The sequence below is a fragment of the Trachurus japonicus genome, chromosome 13 (genome assembly GCF_045865225.1).
Source record: "Trachurus japonicus isolate A0001 chromosome 13, Traja_1.0".
Classification (NCBI taxonomy): domain Eukaryota; kingdom Metazoa; phylum Chordata; class Actinopteri; order Carangiformes; family Carangidae; genus Trachurus; species Trachurus japonicus.
The window spans coordinates 12,934,980-12,960,681 of NC_140919.1; the positions used below are offsets into that span (position 1 = coordinate 12,934,980).

The 25,702-nt window shown below is 40.0% G+C and overlaps 1 protein-coding gene across 2 annotated transcripts; it reads left to right on the plus strand.

The window, feature by feature from the left end:
- Window positions 1-1,838: 1,838 nt before the first annotated feature.
- Window positions 1,839-25,678, plus strand: slc6a4a (solute carrier family 6 member 4a). 2 transcript variants are annotated; one of them, XM_085794865.1, is made up of 13 exons: window positions 1,839-2,423; window positions 5,333-5,467; window positions 7,648-7,870; window positions 10,389-10,527; window positions 11,683-11,817; window positions 11,952-12,055; window positions 12,583-12,710; window positions 12,841-12,953; window positions 14,060-14,191; window positions 18,070-18,169; window positions 19,677-19,777; window positions 20,736-20,903; window positions 23,920-25,678. In XM_085794865.1, exons 1-13 carry the CDS (start codon window positions 1,931-1,933, stop codon window positions 23,992-23,994), a joined length of 2,046 nt encoding a protein of 681 aa, XP_085650991.1. In that variant the 5' UTR covers window positions 1,839-1,930; the 3' UTR covers window positions 23,995-25,678. The 2 variants fall into 2 exon arrangements, with proteins under 2 accessions (XP_085650991.1, XP_085650992.1); XM_085794866.1 differs by lacking the exon at window positions 23,920-25,678 and adding an exon at window positions 21,735-21,844 and having other exon boundaries at window positions 1,945-2,423.
- Window positions 25,679-25,702: the final 24 nt, after the last annotated feature.

Here is a 25,702-nt window from a genome sequence, read left to right on the forward strand (position 1 = left end):
CATCGTGATTCAGGCAGTTGCGGCATGTGTAGAAAAACAGGAAGACTTTATGATCTGCACAAGCTGACCGTAAAAGTATTTATTCCAACCAAGGCAATTACACAATTATATCTAACCACATATTTAATTATTCTAGTAATCTGTCACTGAGCAACATTCTTGCCATAAAACATACAAAATAAAAGAAGAGCTTCAAGTTGACATATCTGCCAGTCACTGAGCGATACTGTAGTCTTACCATAATGTGAACAAAACAAGCAAATACTACTGGTCAAAATTTACTCTGTTACAAGTAAAAGTAGCTCAGTCGACATGTTACTTGAGTAAGAGTAAAAAAGTACTTGTTTTTAAAGGTACTTAAGTATCCAAAAGTACATGCTTTTAAATTAACTTTAAGTAAAAGTAAGAGTAAGAGTAAATTTCTTATTTTTCACATCAATGAATTACTATAATTTTTTCTAAATGAATTTAAGGACCTTTTAACTCTTGTGTCTGAGAATTAACTCTTTGAAACCAGCTGCACTGATGTGCTGCTTTTAGGGGTTAGAGTTTCCTTCTTTGACAAACACAGCTTGTGTCCAATAGGATTTTAGAAAGAAAAAAAAAGAAAGAGCAGACCTGAAAGTAACGAGTACTTTTCAGCCTTCCTAGAAATTAACTCGAGTAAAAGTAAAAATATTTGTCTCGGAAATGTATTCAAGTAAGAGTAATAAGTACCAAAGAAATCTAATACTCAAGTAAAGTACAAATCCTCTGGATATGTACTTAAAGGGACAACGAGGAGTTTCTATTTGGTTATAAAAAAGTCTCACGTTAATGTGGATGAAGCTCTGCTACCCACACTTGTTAATGGGCCCATTTTCGATAAATATATCGTTTTGTCTCTATCGTTATTTTGTTATTAATAGTGGTGGCGGAAATGCTGGTCGAGCCGACCAGCGTTTCTTTACTTTCGGTTTTGTGGCGAGTCATGAGAATAACGCCGCCGAATCGCCGTTTATGGTCGGAACTACAACGGTATGTGGTACGTCTTCCAACCTCTGACTTTAATTCTTAATGAATGAAAACATGAGTCTGTCTTGCGCCGGTCAAAGAATTCAACTTGAACTTGAATTTATTACATAAATGTAGTGTGAAAACGCTTCACTTTTCCAAAACTCCTGGTTGTCCCTTTAAGTACAGTACTCAAGTAAATTTACTCTGTTACTGTCCACCACTGAAAAACAGCAAACAGCATTTCAAGCTGACTTTTCTACAAGAATCACTAGCTACTTTTGTCATAATTTCTGATTGCTATTTCCTTGCATTGCATTTTCTTGGCTTGGAAAACATTAGTACAGGTCTTCAATTCATTACTTTGAGAGTTCCATAGTTTGACTATTTGACTATTTTCTCTGTGTGTGTGTGTGTGTTTTTGCAGTGTGACCATCTCTCTGTGTGTGTCCCATCCCATCATCATCATCATCGCTGAGTGTCACAGAGAAAGACAAACCAACCATTTGTGGAGAAGATCCAAGATTCTTGTAACTTTTCTGCCGGCCACATCCTGTTCAAACACATCTCCTCTCCCCTCCTCTCTCCTCTCTCTCTCTCTGTCTGTCCTCTCTCTGTCTGCTCTCAGTCTCTTCTTGCTCAACACGACTCCCCTGACTCTGGCCCCATTTTCTGCTTTTAGCTCTCCTCTCCTGTTCCCTTTCTCCTCCTCTACCTGTCCAAGAAGGACAAACCCCGCAACACATTGGTTTTCCCCCTCCAACATCTGTCCTACACCACTACTACAGCACAATTACCCCCATCTCTCCTCCTATAACCCCTCTGTCCCCCTAATGGGCGCCATATCACTGAGAAGAACCTCTCTCCACCCCTAACCTAAACCTAACCGCCTTGCCTTGCCTCGCTAACGACAACGCCAACATCAACACCAACCACAATGGAGACAAAAGAGATGATGATGACCAGCATGTTGAAACTAACAACGGACAAGGGCGAGAATGAGGGAGAGAGGGATAAAGGGAGCGAAGAAGAGGTCGTCGGAGGAGGAGAGGAAGGTACACAGCAGGAGAACGGTCGACTGATGCTGGTCGACGGCCTCGGACCCAAGACCTCTGGCTCTCAGCAAGTGTCCAACGGCTTCACCACTACGTCGTCGAACCCTCAGAGCCCCAGAGAGGGAGCGCCGGGGACCGTGGCAGCCGGCGCCGGGGCAACGACCTCCTCCTCCTCTGGCGGTGGCGGCACGGGGTCGTCGTCCGCGGCGGCGCTGACGACGGGCCTCAGGACTCTGGTGGTGCAGCAGACCAGCTTGGAGAGGCCCCGGGAAACCTGGAGCAAGAAGATGGACTTCCTGCTGTCCGTGATCGGCTACGCGGTGGACCTGGGGAACGTCTGGCGCTTCCCGTACATCTGCTACCAGAACGGAGGAGGTGAGGAAGCAAAAAGGATGTTTGATTTGATTAATTAAAGGGATAGTTCACCCAAAATTAAAATTGCACTCATTATCTACTCACCCTCATGTCAACTAAGAGCTGGGAGAAGTTTCAGAGTCCTCCATGCCTTCTCTGAGTTACGGGGGGGTCCGTGCAGCAGTATTTGTCCATATAATGGTTGTGAATGGATACCAACTTTCTTCGTCCAAAAAGACACACCAAAAATCATCCAAATACCTCCATACTGCTCGTCTGTAATGTCCCTCTTGTATTGAAGCCCCGGCATGAGAAATTTTTCCGCCGGTCAGTGAAAATCACGCGAGATTTGCACTGACACAGGAAGAGCAGTGAACCGAGACACTGGGAGCTTCCGCTACAAACTAGCTTAAAATATAGACTTATTTAATTTTTTTCGGAACAATTTCTCATGCCGGGGCTTCAATACAAGAGGGACATTACAGACGAGCAGTATGGAGGCATTTGGATGTTTTTTGGTGTGTCTTTTTGTTACGAAGAAAGTTGGTATCCATTCACAACCATTATATGGACAAATACTGCTGCACAGACCCCCCGTAACTCAGAGAAGCCACGGAGGACTCTGAAACTTCTCCCAGCTCTTAGTCGACATGAGGGTGAGTAGATAATGAGTGAAATTTGATTTTTTGGTGAACTATCCCTTTAACAAAAAATGGGTTTGGGGGGCGGTGGAGATAAGGAGCGGGTTAGAAAGGAGATAAGAGAACATGAAATCCCATTCTAAAGTAAACAGGATTTCAGGGACTAAAGGCTCTTTCATGGTTTGAATTGACTGTAATTCGTCATATAAGCAACAGCAGCTGAGGGAAGTCAGTTTACTGCCCCGTAACTTTTTCCATCATTAAATATGGAGATAGATGGAGGCTATCGCTGGTACTGTATATCATCAGTACAGCTGGGTCCAGACAAGAAAAAGATGTTGATGTGCAAGATCTGCCAGACTTAAAGGGATAAAGTAGTTCAACATTTTGGCAAATTAGCCCATTAATCCCTATAGTTTTAGGAGTAGGTTCGTTACCTTGAAAGGGACAATGAGGAGTTTTGGAAAAGCGAAGCGTTTTCACACTACATTTATGAGCCTCCACTACATTTCTTTGACCGGCGCAAGACAGACTCATGTTTTCATTCATCAAGAATTAAAGTCAGAGGTTCAAAGACGATCACATACCGTCGTAGTTCCGACCATAAACGGCGATTCGGCGGCGTTATTCTCATAACTCGCCAAGAAACGCTGGTCGGCTCGACCAGAATTTCCACCACCACTAATAATAATAAAATAACGATAGAGACAAAACTATATATTTATCGAAATTGGACCCATTAACAAGTGTGGGTAGCGGAGATTCATCCACATTAACGTGAGACTTTTTTATAACCAAATAGAAGGTTAATCCTCGTTGTCCCTTTAATTGTCGGTGCAAGCTGTTTTTAGAATGGCGGAGCAGAGGTGCAAGCTGCTTATTTGTTTTTGAGGTAAATTCATGCATTTGCCTTGAAAACAACTCAGTCTCGTACCATTCCTTTATTATCTCATAGCGTGGTGAATGTGCAGGTCACAACTTGTCCACAACTTGTCCACCTTGTCCATTGTGTATTTGATGAGTTTGATGAGGGAAACCAAGAAATCCCATAATGAGCCTCCGTAGCGTAGCTCTGAGCAGCTCGCGGCTCTGCTCCGCCGTTCTAAAAACAGCTTGCACCTACAATTAAAGCTAACAAACCTTCTGCTATGACTATAGGGATCATGGCAATGGACCAATTTGCCAAAAATGTTGAACTATCCCTTTAACAAAGTTGTTTATAAATAGCACTTTATTGAACTTAGTCCGAGATGAGAATGTGTCATAACCAGGTCCATGTGGTCCCTCTGTTACCACACAGTCCTCACCTAGCAGCAAACAGGGCCTCCCTTTCTGCTTTTATTGAATTTGCAATAATAAAATCTTTGTAATTTCCTGTGTTCTGTGTGTCTCTCATGGAGCGAGGTAGAGATGGGGACTGGGAGACACTTGATAGAGGCAACAGTATTAATTGTGGGTTTTTTTATGAGAACGCCTTCAGTCTCTTTCTCCTTGCTTAATAACCTGTCTCCCAGGCAGCTGCTCAATCAACCCTTATCTTTCCTTTCATGTCACAAAGAGACACAAGCGCACATGTACACACACACACACACACACACACCACCAGCACATCTACATACACAAATGCACGCATGCACATAATATAGGTTGTTAATCTGATGGCAAGAAAGAAAGAAAGAGGGAGATGTGTTATCGCACTCTTAGGCTGGAGAGTCCCAAGGTCTGGCCGTCACCCTGCTGCTCCTCTATTTGTTCTCTAGTGTTTGGTTTTCTAAATCTCCTTTCATCATTTTTATACTTTACTTACTTAGCAATAACAAAGCCAATGTCGCAGTAGTACTAGTATTTGTCAATGTAGAATTTAAGTGAAATGACCCGGAGCACATTAAATGCAGGGTAATATAAAACTGGGAAAACAATTCCTTGTTGTTTTTGAATGGACTGCGGCTATGTAAATGACAAGGTACTTGTTGAAAATCGTAATGATTTTTACAGAGTGCTTTTTAATGCTTTTGGTTCTTGTTGATTGGGAGTTATTGAGAGGACTACTGAGAGCTACAGATGGAGTGTGAACAAGTAGCATATCCCATGAGTGTAATCGACCTTTTTACTCTTCCATAACTCTTTCTTCCTTTCAATTTCTTCCCACTTTCTCCATGTGTTCAACTTCCCCACATCTGCCCCTGCATTTTTTTTCTCTCTCCCCACTTTCCCTCCACTCGGATTTCCTATTTTTTACTGTAAATGGCCTCTCTCATTCCCCCAAATCTTCCCCATGCCTCTGTCTAGGTGCCTTTTTGCTGCCCTACCTGTTGATGGCGGTGTTCGGAGGAGTGCCTCTCTTCTACATGGAGCTGGCTCTCGGCCAGTACCACCGCAGTGGCTGCATCTCCATCTGGAAACATATCTGCCCCATTTTTAAAGGTAACAGAGGGAAACACTTGGACAAGAAATCAAGCAAACATGGAATGGCTTGAGTGAAAAAGGAAGAAGAGAAAGGGGACCAAGAGAAAAAAAAAACACATTTAGCTGCCAGAGTTTGAGAGACAGCTCATTTAACCTTCTTGTCCCCATCACTACAATTCCAGTGAAGAGCATCTCTCACATCTTGTACGTCTAGTGAGATGTACTGACTCTCTGTTATGGAAATTGTCACATTTCCATGCCAAATGCCAGATGCTCAGAAATTTGATAGTATGTAAATTATTGTTGTTTGGAAATGTCACCCACTTTGCCCAATAACAACTTGAATTTGCTTGAAAACACCAAAGATGTTGTTGGTGCAGCTGTGTCTGGGGAGTGGCTGTGACACTAGTCTGAATTTTGACAAATGAAATTTCGGTAACACTTTATTTCTCTATAACGTATTATAACCATTTTTATAATGAGTTATAATGCAGTAATAGCACTGTATAACTATAGTTATAAACACTCATAATAATGATCATAATGCTTTATAACAATAATCATAACACACTAAAGCATTTTATCATGACTTATAAGGTCAGGTATTATAATAGGTTATAATTGTTAGTAACTCGCTGACAATGACCACATCGATAATGCATTATAAATATAATGTGTTATAATTGGCTTATAGACGTGTATAACTATGTTTATATATATATATATACAAATTATCATAAGGCTTTATAACTGACCTTATAAGTCATGATAAAATGCTTTATAGTGTGTTATGCTTATTGTTATAAAGCATTATGATCATTTAATAACTATAGTTATACAGTGCTATAACTGCATTATAACTCATTATAAGTATGGTTATAATGCATTATAGAGATAGGCGTCAAATAAAGTGTTACCGAAATGTACACCCAAATGGTTATCACAGGAGAGCCCAACCTCAAATATATGGATGGATATCACAATGGACATTTATAAAATGGAGAAGATAACAGCTTTTGTTAATCACAAATTGGAGAAATTCACATCTGGGTCAAATATGTCACGCCTCATAGGCCAGATTTTATTTTCACAAATTTAGTTATTGTCGTTGTTATGGTTGTTCGTTTTTCTTCTCATTACTTGAATATAAACTAAAATATTATTTCGGCATTTAGGGCAGACAACAGATGTGAGAAGTATATGCTCACATGATGTTTATGTTCTGAATGTCTGATTCTGAATGTCAATAAAAAGTAAATTACAAAAATGAAATGTACATCCATGTTCACAGAGATGGACAGAGTACTCGACCCCAGTACTTGAGTAAGAGTACAAATACATGTTACTCGAGTAAGAGTAAAAAAGTACTTGCTTTTAAAGGTACTTAAGTATCCAAAAGTACATGCTTTTACATTTACTTTAAAGGGACAATGAGGAGTTTTGGAAAAGTGAAGCGTTTTCATACTACATTTATGTAATAAATTCAAGTCATTTAATTCTTTGACCGGCACAAGACAGACTCATGTTTTCATTCATCAAGAATTAAAGTCAGAGGTTCGAAGACGATCACATACCATTGTAGTTCCGACCATAAACGACGATTCGGCGGCGTTATTCTCATAACTCGCTGCGAAACCGAAAGTAGAGAAACGCTGGTCGGCTCGACCAGCATTTCCGCCACCACTAATAATAAGAAAATAACGATAGAGACAAAACGATATAGGCTATTTATCGAAAATCCTCGTTGTCCCTTTAAGTAAAAGTAAGAGTAAGAGTAAATTTCTTATTTTTCACATCAATGAATTACTATAATTTTTTCTAAATGAATTTAAGGACCTTTTAACTCTTGTTTCTGAGAATTAACTCTTTGAAACCAGCTGCACTGATGTGCTGCTTTTAGGGGTTAGGGTTTCCTTCTTTGACAAACACAGCTTGTGTTCAATAGTAGCTATTTTAGAAAAAAAAAAAGAAAAAAAAGAGCAGACCTGAAAGTAACGAGTACTTTTCAGCCTTCCTAGAAATTAAGAAAATCGAGTAAAAGTAAAAAATATTTGTCTTGGAAATGTATTCAAGTAAGAGTAATAAGTACCAAAGAAATGTACTTAAGTACAGTACTCAAGTAAATTTACTCCGTTGCTGTCCACCACTGCATGTTCATCATTTAAGGATTGAATGTTTTTTGTTTTGCACTCATGCAGGGATCGGCTTTGCCATCTGCATCATCGCCCTCTACGTGGCCTTCTACTACAACACCATCATGGCCTGGGCCTTGTACTACCTGCTGTCCTCGTTCCGGCCCACGCTGCCCTGGGCCACCTGCACCAACAGCTGGAACACGGCCAACTGCAACCAGTACCTGTCCACGGACCGCAACGTGTCCTGGTCCAACTCCTCCACCTCGCCCGCCGAGGAGTTCTATACGTAAGTGCATGTAAGTCGGATGTAGAGGGCGTAACAGAGGCGAGCTACACAAAGGAGTTAGAGAGAGAGAGAGAGAGAGAGAGAGAGACGTCAAGTGAAGGAGGAAGGAGGAGGAGGATGAGTTCCAGAGAGCGATCGCAGGGTCGGTTCTGGTGTTTAGGAGTCCTGACAGATTTACCACCAGCAGTCTCTCCAAAATCCACTTCCATCACAGACTGTAGACATTGTAGGGAGGCTAGCTTTTCAGAATAAGAGTCAATATTGTACTTATGAGATGGTCAGAACACTGAAATAGTCATACATGTGCGATGTGCCACTGAAGCACCTGTAGAATAGTTATTGTCAGTGGGAGACGGATACAAGGTATACACAAACTTTATTATTCAGGATCAAAAAGCTTGCAAAAAACTTGCAATGGCACATCTTAATTAGTAAATCTGAGGACAAAATACTCACTTATCACATTATTTATTCTGGCTCACATCATGCAAAAACACGCTGGCGCGTTTCAGCTACACAGCCTTCATCAGAGCGTATAATCATACGCTACCATTGCAAGCTTTTTGATTCACATTAAAGCTGTACAGAAAAGAAAATTGAATTTGAGCCCACTGTGGGTCTTAACATTAGTATAATAACTCATCTATCAGACGATGTAGGCCAAACTTTGTGCAAAATTCTATTTCTGATTAAATCCGATGAAAGTGTGTATTTTTTTTTTCGCATTGGATAATTCAGGCGCACGAATTATATGTCACGCTGCTCACGATTCATCAGCCACTGATATTGGATCCGTCATCCGTCAATCAAACGTCACATAATTGGGATGAGGAAATGTTGATGCAGAAATGATACCTCGCATTCCTAACTGAGTTAAACAATGCATTTATTGACGGTTTAAGAAGCATTAAGCATGCTGCTGCTTACACTGTAACTCACATGGTAGGGTCAGCCAGGATGTTAAAAAGTGTCCGTGTCAGTCCTGACACAAGTGTATTTTACTGTATTTAAAAATGCGAGATCTGTGTGTCAAAACAAGGTCTTTCTTATTCCTGCCCGTGTTGGCCTTATCAGCCGCTCGCTAGACCGTGTCCATGTGTGTCCAACGGGTTTATCCGTAGTTGACTTTTCCAAATACAGGTTTCACAGTAACAAATTCCATAAGTCAGAGTCTGGCGCCAGAATTTCCTGTTTTCAACATAAATCATGGCTCTGCTTTATCGTCCAAGCTCTGTGTGCTTAACCTGTGACCAGATGTTAACCCCACTGTTCTTCCAGAACCTTTTTTTTTAACCCCCTTCGTCTATTGACATAAATCAGCTATAAGTCATTCAAGGTCCTCTGGTCTCGCTGTTTTTTTTACCTCAGCTGAACTTTCATTTTAACTAGATATATATCATGAGCTGTGGGTCTGTGTGTGCTGCATATGTCAAGGAAAAAGGCTTTATCATTTGTATATTGGTTATATTTTTTCCCCTCCTCTGTGCACTCTGTCTTATCTCTCTTTTTCCGTCTGTTTATCCTTTCGGTATCACATCTTCTTCCTTCCACACTCTTTTCTTTTCCTCTGCTTTTTCCAACATCCCATCTTTGTATTCTTACTTTTTGCTGCTCTGTCACTTCTCATTATTTTTTGGCATGATTCTTCCCATTCACTTTTACCTTCCTTTTCCTTTCCTCCTCTTCTCTTCGTTCCCCTAATCTCTTCCTCCTTTCTTTGATTTTGCAACTCCCTCTTCACTGCAAAATCTCAAAATTATTCCAAGAATATTTGACTTATTTCTTGCCAAAATGTCTTATTTCTAGTCAAAACTAATTTCTTTCCACTTAAAGCAGAAGTAAGCAGAATGTTTGTGTTAATATAAGTCTTAAATAGTTATATCTTCCAACAGCAATCACTTATATAGAGTGTTTGGTCTGAAACACGGGTCTGTCAGTCACTCTGCTCTGCTGTAAGCCGAGGAGAAAACTTTCCTTGTATCCTACAACCTTTATCCAATGAGGAGAGAGAACGGCATACAGGGAAGTTAGCCAAAATGACCGGATCGCTTACTTCTGCTTTAAAATAAGACTCATCACCTAAAATTAACTTGTTTTTAGATCATTTTCACTTGTTTCAAACAAATTTTCACTTGAAATAAGTAGAAAAATCTGCCAGTGAAAGCAGGTTTTTTTTGTGCTTGTAATAAGGAAGAAAAACTTGCTCCACTATCAATTTTTTCTACTTAGTTCAAGTGAAAATATGCTTGAAAGAAGTAAAAAGTGTCTAAAAACAAGCTGCTAAAGTGATGAGTCTTATTTTAAGTGGAATGAGATTTGTTTTAACTAGAAATGACATTTTGACTAGAAATAAGACAAATATTCTTGGTAAGATATTTGAGTTTTTGCAGTGTTATGCCTGTGCTCTCCTCTTATGTCATCTCCCCGTACGTGTTTCCATCCATGTAATTTTATCTAACCAACATTTTACGTCCTCTTTATGTCCCCTCGTTGCTCCCTCTCGTCCTCTCTCCGCCAGTCGCCAGGTGTTGCAGGTCCACCTCTCCCCGGGCCTGCACCAGCTCGGCTCCGTCAGCTGGCAGCTGGCCCTCTGCCTGCTCTTCATCTTCACCATCGTCTACTTCAGCATCTGGAAAGGAGTCAAGACGTCTGGAAAGGTAACCGAAGGAAGGTGGCGCCTGCATGGCTGATGGAGGTGTCAGTTAGAGTGGATGGATGGAGGGATTGATGGAGACGGAGAGGCAGAGAAAATAGACAGTTGTTCTCCTGTCATCTCTTTGCCCTCATTATCATTCATCATCATGGTAGAAAAGTTGGTTAGAAAGGCCGTCTTACAGTTAAACAGTTTGTGGTTCAAACCTCCGCAATCAAACCTTGAAAGACCTGGCAGGCCTAAATATTGAAGTTTATTTTTTAATTGGGGGCATCCTGTACTGTACCTCTCTCTTTCCTCCACGGTTTGATGTATTACAGGTTTTCTCGATTGCTAAGACACATTTCTTGAAAGCTGCTCTCCTTTTCTCTAAACTGTGAACACAAATCCCAATTTTCAAGCTACATTCACAAAACTTTCACCTCAAAACAGTTCAATCTGTGCTCAAAACTGAACTATGTTGTCAAATCGTGCCCCGAGTCAATCAAAATTAAACACTACATAGAAAAATAGAAAACACAATGCTCAGGACATGAAGCTGTATGTTTATTGTTCACTGTGGGCTAAATGCATGTTGCAAAACAAAAAATCCTGTGCATTTAGCACTTTTACATAAAAAAAAAAAAGCACAAAAAACAGAAATCTTGTGCATTCACACGTAGCACTTGTACAGTACAAAAATAAACAGAAATCTTGTGCATTTAGCTCAACAGAACAGAACATTACGAGACAGAGTTGTTTTAGAGGGAAATGCAGAGACTGCTTGATGAAAAACTGCCCTCAACAGGAACGCGCATCAGCACTTTTGCATGAATTTACCTCTAAAACAACTCTGTCTGGTAACGTTCTGTTATTATCTCATAGCGTGGTGAATGTGCAGGTCACAACTTGTCCACCAGAGCGTTGTGGAGTTGTTGGATTGTGTATTTGATGAGTTTGATGAGGGAAACCAAGAAATCCCATTAGCCTCCGTAGCGTAGCTCTGAGCAGCTCGCGGCTCTGCTCCGCCGTTCTAAAAATAGCTTGCACCGACAATTAAAGATAACGAACCTACTGCTATGACTATAGGGATTATGGCAATGGGCCAATTTGCCAAAATGTTGAACTATCCCTTTAATAGAATATTAAACCAGTGTGTATTCTTTTGTTTCTGCATCAGGTGGTGTGGGTCACTGCCACCTTTCCCTATCTGGTCCTTCTGATCCTCCTCGTCCGCGGGGCCACTCTTCCAGGAGCCTGGAGGGGCGTCGTCTATTATCTCAGACCTGATTGGGAGAAACTGCTTAACCCTACAGTAAGTGAGAAGTTTTTTATATATACTGTATATATAAACTTAAGTTACATGTCCTCAATGCACACTTTCTCTTACCCTACTTTTAATTCTCTCCACCTTTCTCCGTGTCCCTTCATCGTTCACCATCCCTCAAGCTGTGGATCGATGCAGCAGCTCAGATCTTCTTCTCTCTGGGCCCAGGATTTGGCGTACTCCTCGCCTTTGCCAGCTACAACCCATTTCACAACAACTGCTACAAGTGAGATAACACATTTAACATATTGTTAGAGTATAAACAGGGTTCCTACACAAGTATGGAAAAGTTTGGAATTTGATTTTATACATTTCCAGGTCTGGAAAAGTATTGAAAATGGAAACTATTGTATGGAAATATATCTGTCTTCTTACAGTAATACAGTAATACTTCTGGGTAATGATCTGGGTTTGGTCTTCTTATCTGAAGTTATTTTGGTTAATGTGCTGTTGTACCTACCTAGTAGCTATAATTATTTTGTAACATAATGGCATACAAATTCAGAATAATGAATCTAATCACTCAAATGCAACACATTATTTGAATTTTATTTACTGAGAAGTCTGGAAATTAGGGTCTTGAAAAAAGTATGGCATTTTGAAATTTCAAATGTGTAGGAATATAAAGGGTATAAAGATAGTTAGTTATAAGTCTTTGCAGAGGGTATTTAGATTTATGTTTTTCACAGTCCACCTCTCTAACATTGTGTTCCTGCATTACAACCTTTCACTTTCTCTCTCTCTCCCTCTCAGAGACGCCTTGGTCACCAGCTCTGTGAACTGCTTGACCAGCTTTCTCTCTGGCTTCGTCATCTTTACTGTGCTGGGATACATGGCTGAAATGAGGCAGCAGGATGTGTCTGTTGTGGCCAAAGATATCGGTGGGATGCCGCTCCGAAACAAAACAAAACACACTGAACGACAATTCAAACTCAAGTGTATAATATTTTTATCTTGGAAGAATGGAAAAAGCATGGATGAATTCATGAATGTCGTTTCTTTCTCCACCAGGTCCCAGTCTGCTGTTCGTCATTTATGCAGAAGCCATAGCAAACATGCCCGCTGCCACTTTCTTTGCCATCATATTTTTCCTCATGATCATCATGTTGGGTCTGGACAGCACGGTGAGTTTGTTGTTGTTGCTCTTTCCTATGCAAAAGTGAACTGTCTTGCATGTCCCCCCTTGCCCAGTCTGTGTTTCATCTACTATCTCAGGAGGTTTCATATTTGCAGATACTTAATTCTGTTTTGACTTGTACTGTATGTGTCTGCTGCAGTCATTTCTCCATAAAGAAGGTGTTGCTGGGCATTATTTGTCCTCGTGGAAACAAGGAAAACAATGTGACAGGACTTTCATATCACTGTTGTTGGGTGGCGATCTTGTCTCTCCGTAAGCCTGTGGTTATCTGCTCTGAGGCAGCCAGCTGGAGAGACCTGTAAGGCTCTTATCACAGACTGATAATCAGCGTGGAATCAGCACCGGGGTTTCTATGCCCCTTGATTTTATGACTGAGGATATTACTCCAAAATGTGCTGCGTACGTGTAGGACGCAGGATCTCCTCAACATTTTGTCTCTTAGTTTTTAGACAGCGATTTTTTTTTTAAGACTTTATTGCAGGATTGCACAAGTCGTTAGTTCATGTTCCAATACACATCACATTTTAAGCCATTGGAGCATTCCTACAAAATGTATGCAATTTGTAGTGAAAAACATCAAAAGAAATAAAAAAAAAAGTAAAAAAAAAAAAGGAATAATAAAAAAAAAAGGGGGGACAAAGAGGTTGGACAAAGACAGTTAAAAAAAAAGCATAACACACATACAATTTATTCTCTTCGGAGATCTAGTAAACATTTCTTCAGGGCTGGACTCTTCAGTTTTATTTATTTATATAGTCAATCCACTTATTCCATCTTTTCAGACATTCTGGTTCTTGATGTCTGATTCTATATGTAATTTTTTCCATTTCCAAAATATTATTTACAGTTACTGTAATTTTTAGTTATGGGGTTTTGATGCATTGACTGCTGGACAAGTATTGACCTACAGCTGGACTGATCGACATCCCAGCGGCACTGTAATATGTACATGAGAAATTATCCAAACAGCGTTACAGTATGTAGTCAGCTTAACTGGCCTTTTCTCACCTTCTACCCCTCTATTTTTCATCTAAATACTCTAATAAGTTCTTTATTTCTTTCTCCATCTTCTACCTACTCTCCTCTCTCCAGTTCGCGGGGTTGGAGGGCGTGATCACAGCGATGCTCGACGAGTTCCCTCATATCCTGGTGAAGAGGCGTGAGTGGTTTGTCTTTGGCCTGGTGTGTGTCTGCTACCTCGGGGCTCTCTCCACTCTCACATACGTAAGTTTAACAACCGCATAACTATAAAATGCTGCTGCTGCTTTTTATGACTTTATAAGACAAAAAATGTTGAGTCAGGTAGATCCAAATAACAAATTTGGGTAACACTTTATTTTAAGGGGTCCTTGTTCCTGTGTATCTACCTAATTAATGACAGTGTAATTACCTATGTAACCGTATATAATAACATGTACTTACATTGTAAATACATAGTGTATTTTCGTGTACTTACAGGTCCTTGTTACACTCGTAATAAGAAATGCCAAAGTGGCCTCTCTCTTTGCACAATCATTTCTTATTACAAGTGTAACAAGGACCTGTAAGTACACGAAAATACACTATGTATTTACAATGTAAGTACATGTTATTACATACGGTTACATAGGTAATTACACTGTAATTAATTAGGTAGATACACAGGAACAAGGACCCCTTAAAATAAAGTGTTACCCAAATTTGTGTGGTTAGACGATGCTGAGAAGCTAAAACATCTTTTTCAGTTCAATATATTTGTTGATTCTTTATTTCTTGAAAAGGGTTGGGCAATGAGACGAAGAGCGATATATAGTTGAGTACTGAAAGTAATCTTAAATTGTTTATCTATGTGTCACACCTGTGTGGTAGGTAACACCAACAGTAAGGACAGTCTAGTCTTTTTTCTTGTATTTGTCATTAAATGTGTCTTGTAATCTCATATGGGATGAGCCACAGTGGTAGCATGACACGAAAATTAAAAAAAATCATTCATTCATTCATGCTAGTAAGTGATATGAATTCAAGACTTTGTTTCATGCTTTAATTGGTCATATTCTCAAATTTCATTCAAATATATCATGAAACAATAAAAGGGGTTGTGTTTTTGTCGAAGGCATCTTCAGTGTTGCCACGGTATTTAAGGTAATGTAATGAAATGAACTTAGAGCAGCATGAATAATCCGTTTATCTCCAACCCTCATTACAGTTAAGTACTGACTAACATGCATCCCCACTCCATTAGACACACAACATGTTACAGGCCTGTCACGGTCAAAACATTTCTGATGAAACTTGTTGCACAAGATTCATTTGTAAATTGCTTTAAAGATTATTCTTCTTAGGTTAGGTTTAGGTTTATTTATTCAGCACACATTTATATTCAATGGTGCAAGGAGGGAACAAAGCCAATTGGCTTGTCCATAAGTTCCACCCCTGTCACAAATTACAACAAGACAAATTTCTATGGCTAACAAATAAACATTGAGAAAAAAAAAGAGGAGATAAAATGCATACATATACTGTATGAGCAAAAATGAGAAAAAATGAAGAGATAAAGAACAAAGTGATCAGTAACAAATAGAGACACAAGAAATAAGGTACAAAAAATTCATGAATTGAAATCATAAAAAGACAGAGTAAAGATGTGGGATATAGTAGTGGAGTAGATAACAGAAAAATCATGCAAATTATGATACAAGCATGAAATTTGGTCTGGTTGTTCTCTAGGGCCTATTGATTAAATCTGTCCGATTGGACATGTGAAAATCCAAGATGGTGGCCAAATTAGCCCCCAGAAGTTCCTTTTTTTCATAGTAATGGTGTGTAGTTGACTAATTTGAATGACATTAGTGATACATTGTATTGTATTTGTATATAGACACATGGATGACATTATTAATGGAAAAGGAGAAAAAAAGATTAAAGCAGAAGTAAGCGGAATATTTGTGTTAATATAAGTCTTAAATAGTTATATCTTCCGACAGCAATCACTTATATAGAGTATTTGGTCCGAAACACGGGTCTATCAGTCACTCTGCTCTGCTGTAAGCCGAGGAGAAAACTTTCCTTGTATCCTACAACCTTTATCCAATGAGGAGAGAGAACGGCATAAAGGGGCGGTCCTCTCTGTGTGTGCAGCCAAGGGATGCGCGTGAATGTGGTGACGTAGGGACGAGGGCGGGGACTGCTAACTCCATCTGCTGACAGGAAGTTAGCCAAAACGACCGGATCGCTTACTTCTGCTTTAATATATAACTTTACTGGAAAAGTTACGAAAAAGGACACCAATAGGCTAATAGGCTGTGTAACTTCACACTAAACACAAAAGTCCCTCAAGCTGCTACTGGTCACATATGCAGCTGCAGAGTGCTGGGCAAGGAAGCCCTGATTTGAAGCTATTGAACAATGTTTGATTAATTAAACATAAACTGGTCTTTCCTGTAGGATTTATTTTAGGCTACAAGCCTGTTTCTCAGCATAGCCACCTATTGACTATCATGACAACAAAGCACCGACAAATAAGACTGATGTGAACATTCATATCGAACTCTGTAACACTCGTGACACAAGCCACACATGCTCTCCCTGTGCGATGGCCTGGGTAGTGGACAGTCTGAGGACAGAGAGCTTTCAGGCTGAAGTTTATAATAATGAAATGCACCGATGAGATTGTGCTAGGTCTCTGCTGTACGTCTTGACCACATGTCAGCTGTTCAGCTGTAGTAGAGGAAAACTCGGCTCGCGCTCCAGTCATTTAAAAAAAACAAAAAAACTCTGGTTTAGCGACCGGGCTAAAATGTATGCGGAAGGACGCTGTAGGCTACCACTGGTCCTGCTGCATACCTGACGCGGTGCGGCACACCTGTCGCTCAGCAGCATACCTGACTGACGCTCTTATTTTTTTAATTGGGATAGTTCCACATGAGCCAAAGTAGTGCTACATTCAGCCGAGCCTGAGACCAACATACAATACGACTATAACTGGACAACTGAGTTCATGTAAACGCATTAGTCCAACTAATATTGGAGTTCTCCAACTCTGATTCAGACACCCAGATGATGCGATTGGAATTGGACTTTCTCCGACATGTATAAAGCCCTTAATCAGAGTTTAACTGGACAGCGCATGTGCTCATGCTCCACACCCCCAGCACTGGTGTAAGACCCCGGAATAGAAACATCCAAGACAGCTGGTGGCAGAAGCTGTTGTTGTAGCGTTACGCCGTTCTTGTCTGCCCCTGGAAATCACCATGACCACGAGTGTGCACCTGATCTGCACAATAAGTAACGCGCACATTACGTACAAGATGAACAAAGCTGGTCAGCTGTAGTAGAGGAAAACTCGGCTCGTGCTCCAGTCATTAAAAAAAAAAAAAAAACTCTGGTAACGACCGGGCTAAAATGTATGCGGAAGGACGCTGTAGGACGCTGTAGCACTGGTCCTGCTGCATACCTGACGCGGTGTGGCACACCTGTCGCTTTGATCATATTGCATTATAATTGCAAATGCAATTAATCATTGAGCCCTTTGTGCAGGTGACACTTCACTCATCTTTTGTTTTAATGTTTACAGTTCTATCTTTCTCACGTCTCTCTCATGCCCCCCCTTAAAAACTCTGGCGCCCCCCACAGTTTGAAAAACACTGTTGTGCACTATACCTGTATAAAATCACAAAATCCAACTCAACAGACTTGAAAATATAGGAATTGACACCAAGATCAATAAAATAAAATAAAAACTACACACATTAATATAAAAATAGTGATTTATGATTTGGCAGCCATCTTGAACAATGGCCGCCATCTTGGATTTTCAAATGTCCAATCAGACAAATTTGATCAGAAGTCTCTCGAGAACAAATACACCAAATTTCATGCTTGTATCATAATTTGCACAATTCCACTCAAATTTTGCTTTTATCTGCTCCACTATAGAGAGAGCTGCATATTTTTAGCTGCTTTTTAAAGAGTGAATAGGAAGATATGGATCTCTCTCCTGTCGACTCTCTCACCTGTTGACTGTGAAGCACTTTGATGCAAATGCTCTTTGCTTTTAAGGTGCTATATAAATAAATTAAACTTAAACTTAAACTCTCTCCTTCCCACCCTGCGTCCTGCCTCAGGGAGGAGCGTTTGTGGTGAAGCTGTTTGAGGAGTACGCTACCGGCCCCGCAGTCATCACCGTGGTGCTGCTGGAGGTCATTGCTGTGTCCTGGTTCTACGGTAAGCTGTGTAACGAGTGATGGTGCCGATGATGATGTTGATGTTTAGTTGGTAACACTTTACTTATGACATAACAGCAGTCATAAACATCAATGAATACTTATGACAGCTGTCGTTAGGTGTCATTCGGTAAGTTATGTCACTTTTAATGCAAAGTTGACATTGTTTGAGATGTTTTTGTTCTGACAACTTGACATAAAGACAATTTAAACTGTCATAGCAGATCTAATTGCCAAACTTTAAAAATTATGTCAAGTTCTCATAACGAGGACATCTCAAATAATGTCAACTTTGCATCGCAAAGTGACATAACTTACCGAATGACACTTAACGACAGCTGTCATAAGTATTCATTGATGTTTATGACAGCTGTTATGTCATGGTTATGAAAGTGTTATGTCAATCTTATGAATACCTATTCAAGTAAAGTGTTACCGTTTAGTTGAGTGAGTTGATTTCGGTCCTGTGAATTCTATCTTGTTCCAGTCTTGAGAAATTGGCGGTTGAATATAGGTTAGTTTAGCCCAAATAAGCCATTTTGGCACCAAAATCTTGAGAAAAAGAGGTTTTTGTGTTGGCCTTCTCTGTGGTGGCCCCGACATTGTGGAACAGCCTATTATACCTCTGCATATTAGGACTGCACAAACACTCGAGCACTTTAAGTCTCTTTGAAGAACTCATCTCTTTTCCTTGGCATTTTAGGTAGGTTTTATATGTCTTCACTTTTGTTTTATTGTTTTATTGCATGTTTTACTGTAGCTACATTACCTGTAATTAGTTTTATTGTTACTAGTTTTGCTTGTGTGTTTTATTGTACAGCACGTTGGACAACTTGGGTTGTATTTTTAAAATGTGCCATATAAATAAATAGGTATTGTATTGTGTATTTTGCTTTAGTGACACCTCAACATCTGTACAGTTGTTCAAAAATCAACAGTGACAAATGACTTTTGATGACAAAAGATGATCCGTGCCCCCTACTCTGTCTTGTGTTAAGCATTTCCCATGATGCAGGGGGATTTGGCATGCTAATGAGGGGGTGTAAATACGTTATACTTTTACATCTCTCAATCCAAATGCGTTTTTCTGCACTTTATTTTGATGATACAAGTCTGATCTTCACAGAGGAGTGGGACAAGACATACAGCATGGTGTTGCAATTAAAAAAAGCCTAAGACGAGATAACTCAGTCAAAGAGTTAAAGTATAAATTGAAAACAAAACAAATGTACCTTGACATGTGGAGGATGATGATGATAATGATGATGGTTTGTGATGATATTATGAATTATAGTTATGGTGGGGATGAAGGTGAGGAAAGAGTGCAGATGATGTATAGAATCTAATTTCCTCTCTTTGCTCCGTGTCTGTGTGGTTTTGAGACAGACGGACAGACAGACAGACAGACAGACAGACAGACAGACAGACAGACAGACGTAGAGAAGAGAAATGGAGATGAACTCCTGATCCGTGGGGTTTTGTGGTGATCGTGTCTCTGTGTCTTCCAGGTACCAACCGCTTCTGTAACGACATCCAGGTCATGCTCGGTTTCTACCCCGGTTGGTTCTGGAGGATCTGCTGGGTGGCCATCTGCCCCTCCTTTCTGCTGGTGAGGCTCCTGCACAGCATCCACACACACACAAGCACACAAAAACACACAGACACTCACTGTCGACCAACAAGCACATAAAAATAGAGGAGTTGCAGTTGCAGGGCAGCTGTCAGATAGTTATTATCTCATCAGCAAACTCGGCGTGCTCAACTCCAAAGAAGAAAAGTGAACTGGGTGCCAGTCCCAAAAAATCAGCAAAGTACAAAAAAGTTTTGACAGCACTCACTATAAGTTTAACACTTTAAAGCAGAAGTAAGCGATCCGGTCGTTTGTCAGCCGATGGAGTTAGCAGTCCCCGCCCTCGTCCCTACGTCACCACATTCACGCGCATCCCTTGGCTGCACACACAGAGAGGACCGCCCCTTTATGCCGTTCTCTCTCCTCATTGGATAAAGGTTGTAGGATACAAGGAAAGTTTTCTCCTCAGCTTACAGCAGAGCAGAGTGACTGACAGACCCGTGTTTCAGACCAAACACTCTATATATGATTGCCGTCGGAAGATATAACTAGTTATATACTTATACTAACAAATATAATAACAATTATATTAACAAAAATATTCTGCTTACTTCTGCTTTAACATGTCAGGTAAGATACAAGTACAGATCATTCATAAATAATACATCAATCAGTCAGGATACACTAGAAAAAAGTCTTAGCACCATAGCAAAATAGAAAATATTCACGTGTAAAAAACAATGACAAAAATATAAACCAAAAAACATGAGAAAATCCTTTTCTGTAAAAATCGAGTGTCCCTACTGTCCAATAATATGCATCAGACAATAAGAATAAAACATACATGGGTCCATACCAACGCAGATGACAGAAAAGTGACCAATAGATATGGTACATCCGCTGCCTGTTAGATAGATAGTTATTATCTTTCATGACAGTTTGTCATGTGTATCCTGTAATATCAGACCTCTGTTTTTCTTCCTCCTCCCACGTCCAGTTCATCATCATCAGCTTCCTGGCCTTCCCTCCAGAGGTCACGTTGTTTCACTACCACTACCCTCAGTGGACCACTGTCCTGGGATACTGCATCGGGGTGTCCTCATTCATCTGTGTGCCTGCTTACATGGTCTACCACCTGCTCAACGCCAAGGGAACATTCAAACAGGTACAACTCCTTCCTTCTTGTGTCTCCATTTGCCTTCTTAAAGCCCCAGTATGTAACTTATTTGTCTTTTATTAGCAAAAATCAAATACTGCTTTCATAAATATGTATTTCACTGAAGTGGAATCACACCCGCATACAAAGCTTTCTCGTACCTTAGAATGAGTTGTTACAAGTCGTTACAAATACATAAGTGGGCGGTGCACCGAACCGAGGCGGCCATGTTGCATCGCCATTTTTTACGTTCAGTGGCAGCGTGACCGTAGGTAACCACGGAAACTCAGCAGAGCTGTGGGCTCGGCCTGTTAAAACTGTCACCACTGTGTAGTGTGAGGAAGGACGGAGGCACTGACGTTGCATTCAGGTGCAGTCAGGCAGACGGCCGTCGGCAAACCAACCGGATGTCGTTTTACTCCACGAGAGAAAGACGGTAAAACGTGGGTCAGGTAAACAATACGACATCACCATGACAACATATTGTCACGCCTGTATTGTTTTGCCTCGTGTTGGCGGACCACTTGTTTATCCTGTTACATGCAGCGTCTGTTGTCTGTCTGACGTCTGCCCGATTTCACGTGAATGCAACATCAAGAATACGTTCAGATATGCAACTGCACCGCTAGATGGGGGGAATTCCTACACATTATACCTTTAAGTGCACGGTTTCTATTGATTTCCCAACATCTTTCCTCGTCCTTCTCTTTCTCGCCTGATCCTCTCTTGACCTTCGTTGCTTTTTCCGAAGCTGTGAGGCCTCCTCCCCGGCCTTTCCTTTCCTTTCCTTCTAAACACTATCCTCTCCTGACTGTTTTTGTCTCCATGACACATCTCCAGTGACAGACAGGGATTGCCTCCCTTTTTTTCTTTTTTTCTCCATTCACTGTCAGGGTCTACCCTCCCCTGTGAACACATGACAGGAGATCAGGATCAAAGGAGCAGAGAAGGAGGCGCAGGCCAGAGATCGGCAAACAAAAACAAAAAAAAAGCCATGATAACTTCCAGGCCCCACAGATCTTGTACACACTTACACACTCACGTAGGGTAATACCTGATGAAACACACACACACACCCACACGTAACACTCCTCACTCACTCCCTCACTCATATAGACACACAGTTACACATCCTGCAGTGCATGTGTGTGGACGGTCCTGTTGCCAGGTTTGAGGATGAAGAACTAAAGGCCATCAGCTTCACAACACCCAGCCTGACAAACAATAATAATAATATTAATACATTTTATTTATAATGCTTACATAAAAATAACAACACAATTAAATTAAAATACAGAAACAATGTAGATGATTAAAAGAGATATGAAACATGATAGGATAGAAGAACAGAAAATTAGACATGTTTAATTCACAGATTAAAGGCCAGTTTACTGTAAAAAGGTGGGTTTTTAGGAGTGATTTGAAGGTCAAACTCAACTCAACTCAACTCAACTCAACTTTATTTGTATAGCACTTTAAAACAACCGTAATTGAAAACAAAGTGCTGTACAGAGACATAAAACAATTAAAGCACTAAAATTAAATAAATAAAACTTAAATAAAAGTAAAACAGTTGTTTCATTGTTTTTAAAAGCAATTAGAAACAATAAAACAATAAATAAAAGCACCATTGATTACATGAATCCCTAAAATACATTTAATAGACAGGTTTTAGATTCCAGTTTGTTATATTGTGTTGTTCTCTGAGCTTAGCATCTTACATTTTTTGCTCCCGTGGAGCACATGACAACATGTCTGCTCTTTGCACTGTATTTTAAGAACCTCACAAGTTACATAATAAATACGATTTAGAAAACAACCGGTAATTATCCTCATTATCGTGATCATTATTACCTTGTTATGCCCTTTGTGAGAGCTGACAGAAGGTAGGAGGACATCAAACGGGCCGGTCGACAGATCGCCTCTGGCTGCTGTCCAATGTTGACACTGCTGCCAGGCCGCACAATACACTGACGCACAGTGTCAACGCATGAGAACACACGAGGCAGAGCAGGTCAAAATGTTTGAGTTTCTCTTGGTAGTACAGTAAAACACGGACTGTGTGTCATTTGTAACATTTGCCCACACTCTCCCTCAAGTTTACTGTAAGTGTGCATACAGTGCAATGCTCTCCACCATTCTGTAGCAAATAATATCCCCTGCACCGTTTTTGATAATTTCATTTTCTTTGACAGATTGCAGCTTCTCAAATGTGAATATACAGCTCTGGAAAAAATTAAGATGACCAGTTTCTCTGGTTTTACTATTTATAAGTATGTGTTTGAGTAAAATTTTGTTTTATTCTGTCAACTATCGACAACATTTCTCCCAAAGTTGAAATAAAAATATTGTCATTTAGAGCTTTTATTGGCTGAAAATGACTAAACTCGTCTAAATAACAAAAAATATCAAGTCTTTTCAGACCTTGAATAATAATAATGCAAAGAAACATGTTCATATTTATTCCTAAACAACACAGAAAGAATATTTTAACTCAGGAAGAGTTTATAAATCAGTTTTTTGTGGGACAATGTCAATGTTTGATCCCAGCAGTGCAGTGGTTTGTATAATCTTCCTATAAAACCAGATGTGGTTCAGGTGATGACCTCATCATCTTTCATTAAGTAGAATGGGTTGTGTTTGTGTTGGTGTTTAAAAAAGAAAAGAAAAGAATGACTGTCATACATGTAGAGATGCTTTTAAGAAACATTTGTGAAAGTGGTCTTTTATTATTTTTTTTCCAGAGCTGTAATTGATTTAGTTTTATTTTAGAGCACGTTTGAGCAAAACATGACATTTAAATGTCATAGACCAAACCATGGATCAACTGATCTGAGAAAGAATTGACAGACAGATAATAGTAATGGAAACAAATGTTAGTCCTGGCTTTTGTTTATCCTTGTACTTTTCATTTTATAACATTTTTCAATCCTTCCAGTGCAGGTGGTTTATTCGAGCATCCCTACAATTTATTCTTTCTTTCCTTTTCTCTCCCCTCTGTCTGCCTCTGCCTCTTTACCCACAGCGTCTGTTAAAAAGCATCACTCCAGAGCCCGGCAGCGACGACCACAGAAGCTTCATCGTCACCAACGCAGTCTGACCAAACCCTGACCAAAAGGAAGGCGCCCGTCTAGTGACCTAGAACGCCCTCTTCTGGACAAACTGCAAAACTACAGGACCAAGGGGCTACCTTTCACCGCCTTTGCCTCTTTTCATACATACAGTACATACACCTTCACTCATTTGTCCTTTCTCACACTAAAAAAAACCTAGAAGTGGAGGTGTGGAAGTAGGTGGAGCCAGGCTGCGGTAGCTTTGTTTAGCTTCATTTGGTTTTCTTAAGCTGGTTTAGTTTCAAAAGAGTTTTTCTGGAGTTACTCACAAACTCCAAAACTCTGTTCATGTTTCTAGTTCCTCCATTTAAAGTCATCAGCTAAGACAGTCCAAACTTCTCTTCAGGTAATAGCAGCCGTAGCAAATATTTTATACAGCTATACATTAAGTATGATACAATCTGTGCTCATGTAGACAAAATAACATAATAATGCACTCAACCTAGAGATACTGCACATTGAAAATCAAGCTGGAGATGGAAACGTTTCAAAGCACTCTTCACTGTTGATGGTTGTACTTTCATACCATGCTGTTAAGTTATGCATTAATTCTGATATGTAGCAAAAATTCAGGTATCTTTTTACATCTGTTACTGAAGCCAAATATATGATATCTGTTCTGTTTTGTATTTCTAAAGATGTTTCAGTGTTGTTATGTCGTTACGTTGTGTTGACTGGCATGTTGGACAAACGATGGACTTGAGTTCTCTACACTGTGAAGCACTGTCTGGTAGTGACGAGTGGAGTGTGTTTGCATGTGCGAGTTTGTGTGTATGTGTGTGTGTGTGTGTGGATGTGTGTTTGAGAAAAGACAGACTGTTATAATGTCCAGTGGAAAAAAGATTCACAGACAGAACCAACCTTGTGTATTCATTCTATAACTGCAATATAAGATGTTGTATTTATTTTATATATATTTTATTTTATTGCTCATTGTTTTGACTTCCCTCACACTTCAACCATTTCAACAACACACACAGTAGAGCTGATTGGTCCATGTTTTAATCTCAGTGGCGTTCTGCACTCTGCTGTCTTTTACTGCACAACTGTCAGTAACAGAAACCAAATATGGATCAGAGCTAATCGCATCGTCACTGCTCTTTACTTTCTACCAAAAAATAAGTGTGTTTGTGTGAGTTAGTATGCACATGTGCCTGTGTGTGGGAGTGTATATCTGTATGTGTGTATGTGTGTATGTATGTGTGTGTGTGTGTGTGTGTCAGAGCAGGAGTTTAAAAAAAAGGCGAGTACTGTACATCTACATACCGGTATGTATTTACTAGTCAGTCTGGTATTGGTGTAATCACCTTGGTTAGTATGTTAGTGCACACGTGGATGGTTGTGGAAAACAAAAAAGGATTTGAGGCGTCCAGCCCTTTCATGTATGCATGCTGTGATGTGTGTGTGTGTGTGTACTGTATTTCGGTGTGTGTGTGCGTGTGTGGGTGTGTGTGTCTGTAATGTGATCTCCTGTTGTCTTGTTAACGGCCAAAATATCTAATGAAGGAAGTAAACTCCCTCTTGCCTCTCTCTCTCTCTTTCTTGTACCTCTCAAGCTTATGTAAGATCTATATATGTCAATAAAAGACTGTATTGAGAAATACACCTGTATAGAATAAAGATATATAAATATATGGGAAATAACAGATAATAAAGATATATGGAAATAAATATCCTGTCATCTGTGAATTGTTT